Genomic DNA, 11,776 nt, shown 5'->3' with positions numbered 1-11,776 from the left:
GTCCAATAAACTAGACTGAAATAAACATCTGTAGGACTATAAACATCTATCGGCCTCTACAGGCCAAGAGTTGGACTTGCAATGACAAGTCTGTGTTTGACTTTGTCATACTGGATACACCCCATCACAATAGACAATACATTTGCAGGTAGTTATCTAAACATTGACCGTTGACGTTTAAGCCATATTTGCATACATTGTAATGCAACAACTAGAAATGGACAATCACCTCTATAACCGTGATAAAATGTGAACACAAAACATCAGAAAACACTAGTAACTTAGCACATTATTCTGAGCATGTTAGTGAGGGTACGAGGTTCCACAGACACAGACACAAACACCCAATGACCAATCTTGCTTCAATATGAAATCAAGTAAAGATACAATAATCCTTATAAAACTGGGTCAAATGACTTCCTGAATGTTTCTAGATATTGCACAGGAAAAGGTAAGGTCAGTGTTCCATTTCTCAGCCAACCTGTTTCTATTTTATTTCAACTTGTTCCACTCTTACAAGTGTCTTGTGTATTTTTGCCTGCATATCACTGCCCGCTCAACCCACATCTTAGAACCAGTAAATGTTTTGCCTGCATATCACACTGCCCGCTCAACCCACATCTTAGAACCAGTAAATGTTTTGCCTGCATATCACTGCCCGCTCAACCCACATCTTAGAACCAGTAAATGTTTTGCCTGCATATCACTGCCCGCTCAACCCACATCTTAGAACCAGTAAATGTTTTGCCTGCATATCACTGCCCGCTCAACCCACATCTTAGAACCAGTAAATGTTTTGCCTGCCCAGTGAGACAGGGACTTCACTTTCAGCCCTACCCTGGGATGTCAAGGAAAGGTCAAGTACAAGAGCACCTGACATAGCATACTACTAATTTTACATGTAAGTAATTTATCAGACACTCTTATCCAGAGCGATTTACAGTAGTGAGTGCATACATTTAAAGGAAATAAAATGTCCAATCGGTACCTGTGGAAATCGAAACCACAACCCTAGCGTTGCAAGCGGTATGCTCTAACAACTGAGCTACACATTACTCCTCAAAGTTAATTTTACGGCGCAATCTGTACTTTCGCTTTCGCTTTCTCTTTATGTGTTCACCAGTTGTGTAAACGTGGTTATATAACGCAGAAAGTTTGCCTCAGCCACATTTGAGCTTTTCGGGACTTTTTCAAGTTAAGTCTTTTCAGTCTTCAGATTTACATTTACTACCAGAACCGGTGCCGTTAGACCTTTATCATTTGGTAAGCTATCTTCCTATTCTGCCGTTTATTCTTAGAAGTACTGAAGCTGCTTTACTTGAGCTTTGTGTGGAAAACCAGCCGTTGTTTGTCAAGTTTACGTTACGTCCACCAATACAAATAACTGCTGATGTTTTGTAGGCCTGCGGGCAAACAGTTATGGCTTCTTGCCTGAAGACGTTTTTAAGTATTCAGTATCATGTTCAGTATTTTATTAACTTAGAAGGTACTTACTTTATCATAGAGTGACATTGTAAGGGTTAAAAGGATACCAGAAAGAGTGACATGGTATTTTACTTTGCTACAAGATCATACTATACGTATTATTGTTTGTTCTACTTAATAACATAAAATCATGATGCACTCAAAACCTGCGGTTGTTTAATATTCCATAACCACCTTGGGTAAACCATAATCATGCCTTAATAAACATTATATTGGTCCAGTTAAACATAGATTGCTACCAACCTATACAAATATTAAGACTGTTTTACCCAACAGAGATGTGTTTATTATTTCCAAATAGGCCATGGAATTTCTGAAGTCATACAAGGAGGACTTGTGCAAGTGGTTATCGACGAAGGATGCTGAGTTTATCATTGACAAGTGTGACGATCTCCTAACAGCTAAACAGGATAAGGCTATTCGCAATCAAAAAACGGATCCAGAGAAGATCAGTCTTCTTTTGGAGACATTCATTGAAATGGAAGAAAGTACATGTCAGAACTTCCTTAAGATTCTGAAGGAAGAGCAGACACATTATCCAGGCCTTCAACAACATTTCAGCAAGCGCACACAAGGTAAGTAGTATACATCAACATTTGTAGTGATGAAAAAAAACATTTAGATATACTTCATATGGTAATGATAAGAATACATACAACTCTTACAGTAAAGCTTTTAAATAGGTGTTACTATACAGTAAATAAATACATAGATTTAAGGCACCAATTTAATGGTCGGGTTTGCTGGTACAATGTTTTTATTACATGCTGTAAGGTCCTTATCTAACATGGCAGTAACGGATGTGTTTTGAAGCTTCATCCAGCCCAACGGTGTATGCGGATTGCAACAGCACTGTTGATACCAGGAAAGTCACCAATGTCCGCGGTATTAAAGACTTAGACATGCATGTAACCGTTCAAGCAGGATCGAGGAATCGATCTGGTGAGTGCAACTGTGAATAAGTCAACATGGTCATACTGAGAAAGGTGTATTGCTTACTAACAGCTAGCACCATAAGAAGAACATAACACAATTGCATGTTTACTTGGACACAAAATGTCTCTTTCAGGGATGAACGTCAGCCAACCACCCCCACACGCAGAAGTGGTTGCAACAGAACACAGCCATATATTTGCATCAGAGATATCGAACTGTACAATCGATGGCAACCTCAATATGTCTGTGATGCAGGTCCCAGCCCCCCAGGCCCCACAGTGTCCAGGTGAACTACTGCATTTAGGCAGGTTTTTATCTTCACAGGTCTCAGTGGTAGGTGTGTTAAAGAACAGGATCAGCTTGACAAATAACCTTGACAAATGAGCTCAGTCCACATATATTTTAATGAAAGTTATTTTCAGTCATGCATTTGATATTTGAAATCAAATAATGGCAACTTAATATATTTCAGTGCCACCAAAGCAAACAGAAGATGTGTCCTCTTCTCAGGTAGTCAATCCCAATTTTGCATGAGATGAAAAACTTAATTATTAAAATGTAATTATTGTTTTCTTTGAGAAACAAACAACATGTCAGTAAAAATTGCTTCTCTAGGGCCCTGCCATGAAAATGATCATTGAGAATAAGGTGAAACTCATCGACTGGCTCCGAGCAGATTCTGGCTTCATTCTTCAACATGTTCACTCCAAACGTATTGTTACCGATAGAGAGTATCAAGAGCTGAAGAGCATCTCAGTACCAGAGGCTGCTGTGACTGACCTGATTGACAAGATGATTCTCAAAAAGGAAGAGACATGCTCTCAGTTTCTTGATACTCTCAAAGAAAGTGAGGTGAAGGATACCTATCCCGAACTTAAGAAGTGGATTACCACCACATTCTGACTAGGTAATCTGGAATGTTAACTGACTAAGTAACATACTAACAGAATTGAATATTTTATCAATAACTTGTGTTTTGAAGAATACGACTAGACTTAGGAATACCATAAATAGCTTAGTACTATGTCTTTACCTGATCATAACCTCAGAATATGATTTTCAGGGACGTGAAATATTGTTATGTTGTTAACGTTTGGATTTCTGAGTACTAATAGTGATCCAGGAAGAGACTGCTGTTTGTATACACTGAAAGAGGCCAGTCAGGCTAGATAATAATACGTTGGTTTTCTCCTGATTTAGACTTACTACCTTAGTCTTCTTCACTCCTATGTGGAACATAAGGCTAAGCCTGGTTTAGAGGTCCTATTAAAATGGCAATCCCTGTAGCATGAGGCAGGGGTGACTACCTTTTTTGCACTGCGGACCGGAGTAGACATTTCTAACACGTGGGCCTTCGTGCAAAAGTGTTTGAATTTTTAAAAAGCTGACCAATTTAGCTGTGTTAGACTCTCTGCTAGTGTGTTCCCATAGCGTGTTTTCATGTTAGTGCACTATTTCTCAATCACCTTTTCTCTTTTAGGACCATCACGGCCCAACAACATGACATATTCTCCATCGATCTCTTCAATTTCAGGTAGACAAAAATATTGTGAAAGGGCTGTAACACTGATAATGCTATCGATACATGTATCTTACCATCAGAATGTCATTCGATTTATCCTAAATATATTTATTTATCTTCCTTGTGAAAGACAAACGGGGGTTTTTGAAAAGAAACCGCACAGCTCTGGTTAGCCAGGTGAAAAACGTGAAGGCCATTGTCGATGATCTGCAGAGTGGAGGTTGTCATGATGAAATGGCTGCCAACGTGAATGCCCAGTTGACACTGCAAGAAATGATGAGGAAGCTCCTGGATAGCGTGACCAGCACCGGGGCTGCTAACGCCCTGATTCAAGCCCTTTTAACTCATCAGAAGGATGTCATGGATGACCTGATTGCTGAAAATGCTTGAAGAGGTCAATTGGTTCTTCATTATAATTTATCTACTTTTTACCTTTTTTATATCACTTTCTTATTCATCTTAGCCACCAGCCTGGTCTCATAGACTAGTAAACTTACATCTGGGACACTCAGAATAGTATAATATGCTACAGTACATTTGGTACTGTATGTTTACATTAAACAAATGTAGAGTGGTTGGTTAGGGTGGATGAGTATGATGCAACCTGTCAACTACTTTGAACCTACTTAGCATGTTAGCTAACCCTTCCCCTAACTCTTAACCCTAATCTTAACTCCTAACACTAACCCCAGGCCTAGCTAACATTAGCCACAACAAATTGGAATTCATAACATATCATATTGTTAACTTTACATATTGAAATTCATCACATATCATACAAATTGTAATTTGTAACATATCATAGGAAATGGATGATGGACATCCACAAATTAATACATTCCATACGAAAGGTAACATATCATACTAATTGGCTGTCCCAGATATATATTTACTCTGTTACGTCTACCCCTGAGTCCAGGCTGTTGCCATGTGTAATTATTGGTGGTGGTGCTATTTTTTATTGACAAAACCGGGACAATATAATCTTTTAAGGGAAACATTTTTATAAATAATGCAAGACAATATATTTTGATTATGTTGACGATGGTTCTTTACATTCCAAATATATAATGTAACGGTGCAGTTTGAAGATTTACCACCACATTACCTTTAAATGAAATGTTGTTGAACTACTTACGTTGTCAACCACCAAGAAGGAGAGGTCCAATAAACTAGACTGAAATAAACATCTGTAGGACTATAAACATCTATCGGCCTCTACAGTCTGTGTTTGACTTTGTCATACTGACACACCCCATCACAATAGACAATACATTTGCAGGTAGTTATCTAAACATTGACCATTGATGTGTAAGCCATATTTGCATACATTGTAATGCAACAACTAGAAATGGACAATCACCTCTATAACCGTGATGAAATGTGAACACAAAACATCAGAAAACACTAGTAACTTAGCACACTATTCAAATCAAATCAAATGCAATTTTATTTGTCACATACGCTACCGTTCAAAAGTTTGGGGTCACTTAGAAATGTCCTTTTTTTTAAAGAAAAGCATATTTGCAAAATTATTTTCCAATGATCAATTAGCCTTTAAAAATGATAATTTTGGATTAGCTAACACAACGTGCCATTGGAACACAGGAGAGATGGTTGCTGAAAATGGGCCTCTGTACTCCTATGTAGATATTCCATAAAAAATCTGCCGTTTCCAGCTACAATAGTCATTTCCAACATTAATAATGTCTACAGTTTATGTCTGATCAATTTGATGTTATTTTAATGGACAAAAAATATGCTTTTCTTTCAAAAACAAGGACATTTCTATGTGACCCCAATCTTTTGAACAGTAGTGCACACATGGTTAGCAGATAATAATATGAGTGTAGCGAAATGCTTATGCTTCTAGTTCCGACAGTGCAGTAATATCTAACAATAATATCTAACAAGTAGTCTAACAATTCCCTAAGACCTCCCTAATACACACAAATCTGAAGGGGTGAATGAGAATATGTACATGTAAGTATATGGATGAGCGATGGCAAAGGTGCAATAGATGGTATAAAATACAGTATAAACATGTGATATGAGTAATGTAAGATATGTAAACATCATTCAAGTGGCATTATTTTACAGTTTATTGTATAAAGTGATTAGTGATCCATTCATTGAAATGGCCAGTGATTGGGTCTCAATGTAGGCAGCAGACTCTCTGAATTAGTGATGGCTGTTCAGCAGTCTGATGGCCTTGAGATAGAAGCTATTTTTCAGACTCTCTGTCCCAGCTTTGATGCACCTGTACTGACCTCGCCTTCTGGATGGTAGCGGTGTGAACAGGCAGTGGCTCAGTTGGTTGATGTCCTTGATGATCTTGTTGGCCTTCCTGTGACATCGGGTGCTGTAGGTGTCCTGGAGGGCAGGTAGTTTGCCCCCAGGGATGTGTTGTGCAGACCGCACCAACCTCTGGAGAGTCTTGCCGTTGAGAGCGGGTCAGTTGCCGTACCAGGCTGTGATATAGCCCAACAGGATGCTCTCGATTGTGCGTCTGTAAAAGTTTGTCAGGGTTTTGGGTGACAAGCCAAATTTCTTCAGCCTCCTGAGATTGAAGAGGCGCTGTTGCACCTTATTCACCACACTGTCTGTGTGAGTGGACCATTTCAGTTCGTCTGTGATGGGTACGCCAAGGAACTTAAAACTTTCCACCTTCTCCACCGCTGTCCCTTCGATGTGGATAGGGGGTTGCTCCCTCTGCTGTTTCCTGAAGTCCACGATCATCTCCTTTGTTTTGTTGACGTTGAGTGAGAGGTTGTTGGTAATCAAGCCCACTACTGTAGTGTTGTCTGAAAACTTGATGATTGAGTTGGAGGCGTGCATGGCCACGCAGTCGTGGGTGAACAGGGAGTACAGGAGGGGGCTGAGTGTTGAGGGTCAGTGAAGTGGAGATGTTGTTTCCTACCTTCACCACATGGGGGCGGCCCGTCTATAAGTCCAGGACCCAATTGCACAGGGCGGGGTTGAGACCCAGGGCCTCCAGCTTGATGAGTTTGGAGCGTACTATGGTGTTGAATGCTGAGCTGTAGTCAATGAACACTATTCTTACATAGGTATTCCTTTTGTCCAGATGGGATAGGACAGTGTTCAGTGTGATGGCGATTGCGTCATCTGTGGACCTTTTGGTGCAGTATGCAAACTGAAGTGGGTCGAGGGTAGCCGGTAAGGTGAAATAATCCTTGAATAGTCTCTCAAAGCACTTCATGATGACAGAAGTGAGTGCTACGGGGCGGTAGACATTTAGTTCAGTTATCTTTTCCTTCTTGGGTACAGGAACAATGATAGCCATCTTGAAGCGTGTGGGGACAAAAGACTGGGATAGGGAGCGATTGAATATGTCCGTAAACACACTAGCCACCTGGTCTGCGCATGCTCTGAAGATGCGGCTAGGGATGCCGTCTGGGCCAGCAGCCCTGCGAGGGTTAACACGTTTAAATTCAGAGCACGTTAGTGAGGGTATGAGGTTCCGCAGACACAAACACCCAATGTCCAATCTTGCTTCAATATTAAATCAAGTAAAGATTCCATAATCCTAATATACCTGGGTAAAATTACTTCCTGAATGTGTCTAGATATTGCACAGAAAAACATAAGCTCAGTGTTCCATTTCTCAGCCAACCTATTTCCATTTAATTTAAACACAACATGTTATCACAATGCCTACAGGTGTTGCAGTACATGTAATTGTAACGGTGTAAATAAGTTGTTAAATTCCTGCATAAAATGGGTGTTATGCCATCTCCTGGTTGATTAGTGTGTTTACATTGTCAAACATATTCAGTGATAAAGGTATGGGATTCTCGGTAATCCACAGCAGATTTATGGAGAATTTATGTGGGTGAGTTGACAATGTAATGTATAAAGTTGACATTACATCATAAAATCCACCTTTTACATCGTAAATTGCAGTTGGTAGCTAACTCGAAAATGGATCTTCCTCAGGAATGCTATTTGTTTGTATTTGTCACATCACATTCACCTTACAGTGAAATGCTTGCTTACAAGCCCTTAACCAAAAATGGAGTTTTAAGAAAACAAGTGTTAAGAAAGTATTTACTTAAATGAACTGAAGTAAAAAAGAAAAGAAAATAAATAAAAAAGTAAATAATTGTAGTGAGGCTATATACAGGGGTTACCGGTACAGAGCCAATGTACAGGGGCACAGGTTAGTCAAGATTATTGAGGTTATATGTACATGTACTGTAGGTAGAGGTAAAGTGACTATGCATAGGGGAGGGAGGGGACAATGTAAATAGTCCGGATATTTGATTAGCTGTTCAGGAGTCTTATGACTTGGGGGTAAGAGTTGTTAAGAAGTCTTTTGGACCTAGACTTGCCGCTCCGGTACCACTTGCCGTGCGGTAGCAGGGAGAATAGTCTATGACTAGGGTGGCTGGAGTCTTTGGCATTTTTTGGGGGTCTTTTACACCGCCTGGTATAGAGGTCCTGGATGGCAGGAAGGTTTGCCCCAGTGAATTACTGGGCCGTACACAATACCTGTAATGAATTTCCTCCTCTTCTTCCGAAGAGGAGAGGCGAAACGGATCAGAGGACCAATACGCGCCGTGGTAAGTGTCTATGGTTCTTTTTAATGCGTTAAGGTACACATGAACAACTGACTACAAAAAAACAAGAAATGTGAAATCTCAAAACAGTCCTATCTGGTACAAAGACAGAGACAGGAACAATCACCCACAAACACAGTGAAACCCAGGCTACCTAAGTATGATTCTCAATCAGAGACAACTAATGACACTTGCCTCTGATTGAGAACCATACTAGGCCGAAACATAGATATTCCCAAAACCTAGAAAAACAAACATAGACTGCCCACCCAACTCACGCCCTGACCATACTAACTAAATACAAAACACAGGAAATAAAGGTCAGAACGTGACAATACCCTCTGTAGTGTCTTGCGGTTGGAGGCCGAGACACTGTATTTCTGATCAATGTGATGTTATTTTAATGTACAAAATATGAGCTTTTCTTTCAAAAACAAGGACATTTCTAAGTGACGGTAGTGTACATAAATAAATACAGTGGGGAGAACAAATATTTGATACACTGCCGATTTTGCAGGTTTTCCTACTTACAAAGCATGTAGAGGTCTGTAATTTTTATCATAGATACACTTCAACTGTGAGAGACAGAATTTAAAACAAAAATCCAGAAAATCACATTGTATGATTTTTAAGTAATTCATTTGCATTTGTAAGTAGAAAAACCTGCAAAATCGTCAGTGTATCAAATACTTGTTCTCCCCACTGTACATACATAATAAATACAGAAAAAAAGAAACAGAAGTCACTTGAATCCAGTCTGGCACAAAGAGAAGACCTATACACAATCTATATACACACATGCCATTTATGACATAGAAGCTAAATAGTTTTACAATTTAATTATAGGTATTCCAGTCTTTATCTAAATATTCCGCAAACGGAAATACACAATGGACAAAAACAACATTTCAATTTCTCCTCATCACATATAATGCCAAGGTACAGTGCCTTGCGAAAGTATTCGGCCCCCTTGAACTTTGCCACCTTTTGCCACATTACAGGCTTCAAACATAAAGATATAAAACTGTATTTTTTTGTGAAGAATCAACAACAAGTGGGACACAATCATGAAGTGGAACGACATTTATTGGATATTTCAAACTTTTTTAACAAATCAAAAACTGAAAAATTGGGCGTGCAAAATTATTCATCCCCTTAAGTTAATACTTTGTAGCGCCACCTTTTGCTGCGATTACAGCTGTAAGTTGCTTGGGGTATGTCTCTATCAGTTTTGCACATCGAGAGACTGAATTTTTTCCCCATTCCTCCTTGCAAAACAGCTCGAGCTCAGTGAGGTTGGATGGAGAGCATTTGTGAACAGCTGTTTTCAGTTCTTTCCACAGATTCTCGATTGGATTCAGGTTTGGACTTTGACTTGGCCATTCTAACACCTCGATATGTTTATTTTTGAACCATTCCATTGTAGATTTTGCTTTATGTTTTGGATCATTGTCTTGTTGGAAGACACATCTCCGTCCCAGTCTCAGGTCTTTTCCAGACTTTTCTTCCAGAATGGTCCTGTATTTGGCTCCATCCATCTTCCCATCAATTTTAACCATCTTCCCTGTCCCTGCTGAAGAAAAGCAGGCCCAAACCATGATGCTGCCACCACCATGTTTGACAGTGGGGATGGTGTGTTCAGGGTGATGAGCTGTGTTGCTTTTACGCCAAACATAACGTTTTGCATTGTTGCCAAAAAGTTCAATTTTGGTTTCATCTGGCCAGAGCACCTTCTTCCACATGTTTGGTGTGTCTCCCAGGTGGCTTGTGGCAAACTTTAAACGACACTTTTTATGGATATCTTTAAGAAATGGCTTTCTTCTTGCCACTCTTCCATAAAGGCCAGATTTGGGCAATATACGACTGATTGTTGTCCTATAGACAGAGTCTCCCACCTCAGCTGTAGATCTCTGCAGTTCATCCAGAGTGATCATGGGACTCTTGGCTGCATCTCTGATCAGTCTTCTCCTTGTATGAGCTGAAAGTTTAGAGGGACGGCCAGGTCTTGGTATATTTGCAGTGGTCTGATACTCCATGTTCTTCATGATGCTCTCTGCGCTTTTAACGGACCTCTGAGACTATCACAGTGCAGGTGCATTTATACGGAGACATGATTACACACAGGTGGATTGTATTTATCATCATTAGTCATTTAGGTCAACATTGGATCATTCAGAGATCCTCACTGAACTTCTGGAGAGAGTTTGCTGCACTGAAAGTAAAGGGGCTGAATAATTTTGCACGCCCAATTTTTCAGTTTTTGATTTGTTAAAAAAGTTTGAAATATCCAATAAATGTCGTTCCACTTCACGATTGTGTCCCACTTGTTGTTGATTCTTCACAAAAAATACAGTTTTATATCTTTATGTTTGAAGCCTGAAATGTGGCAAAAGGTCGCAAAGTTCAAGGGGGCCGAATACTTTCGCAAGGCACTGTATATCTGGTGTGCTTTCTGGAATAATAGCAAGCGTATATCATGGTAGAAAGGGCAATAGAGGATAAAATTAGTTTCATTATCTATTTCTTCATGGTCAGAATAGTGGAAAAGTCTTTCCTCTTCCATTTCACCACAAATTCGACCTGTTTCAATATGCAGAGGCAATATCCCTGATCTTACCTGTTTCAATACGCAGAGGCAATATCCCTGATCTGACCTGTTTCAATATGCAGAGGCAATATCCCTGATCTTACCTGTTTCAATACGCAGAGGCAATATCCCTGATCTGACCTGTTTCAATATGCAGAGGCAATGTCCCTGATCTTACCTGTTTCAATACGCAGAGGCAAAATCCCTGATCTTACCTGTTTCAATACGCAGAGGCAATATCCCTGATCTTACCTGTTTCAATACGCAGAGGCAATATCCTTGATCTGACCTGTTTCAATGCACAGAGGCAATGTCCCTGATCTTATCTGTTTCAATACGCAGAGTAAATGTCCCTGATCTTACCTGTTTCAATACGCAGAGGCAATATCCCTGATCTTACCTGTTTCAATACGCAGAGGCAATATCCTTGATCTGACCTGTTTCAATACGCAGAGGCAATATCCTTGATCTGACCTGTTTCAATATGCAGAGGCAATATCCCTGATCTTACCTGTTTCAATACGCAGAGGCAATGTTCCTGATCTTACCTGTGCACACAGCGATCTCTTGCTTTTAGGTAGGTTATATATAATATATTTCTAACACACAAATTCAGCCTTATTCAAACAAAAGGTTCTTATTTTCTTATTGCATCAACAGTTGTTT

The 11,776-nt window shown here is 39.8% G+C and overlaps 1 protein-coding gene across 3 annotated transcripts; it reads left to right on the top strand.

Annotated features, from left to right (window-relative positions):
• The first annotated feature begins 1,092 nt into the window (after positions 1-1,092).
• Positions 1,093-5,152, top strand: LOC124043829. 3 transcript variants are annotated; one of them, XR_006840390.1, is made up of 8 exons: positions 1,093-1,263; positions 1,887-2,060; positions 2,299-2,427; positions 2,555-2,707; positions 2,894-2,931; positions 3,037-3,328; positions 3,902-3,955; positions 4,074-5,152. XR_006840390.1 is itself a non-coding variant. In XM_046362857.1 (6 exons), exons 2-6 carry the CDS (start codon positions 1,790-1,792, stop codon positions 4,331-4,333), a joined length of 867 nt encoding a protein of 288 aa, XP_046218813.1. In that variant the 5' UTR covers positions 1,096-1,263; positions 1,787-1,789; the 3' UTR covers positions 4,334-5,152. The 3 variants fall into 3 exon arrangements, 1 of the variants encoding a protein (XP_046218813.1); XR_006840386.1 differs by having other exon boundaries at positions 1,096-1,263; positions 1,787-2,060; XM_046362857.1 differs by lacking the exons at positions 2,894-2,931; positions 3,037-3,328 and having other exon boundaries at positions 1,096-1,263; positions 1,787-2,060.
• Positions 5,153-11,776: the final 6,624 nt, after the last annotated feature.

The sequence above is a fragment of the Oncorhynchus gorbuscha genome, linkage group LG01 (genome assembly GCF_021184085.1).
Source record: "Oncorhynchus gorbuscha isolate QuinsamMale2020 ecotype Even-year linkage group LG01, OgorEven_v1.0, whole genome shotgun sequence".
NCBI lineage: Eukaryota > Metazoa > Chordata > Actinopteri > Salmoniformes > Salmonidae > Oncorhynchus > Oncorhynchus gorbuscha.
Note: the sequence above shows the minus strand (reverse complement) of the source record. Positions and strands in the feature narration are given on the sequence as shown.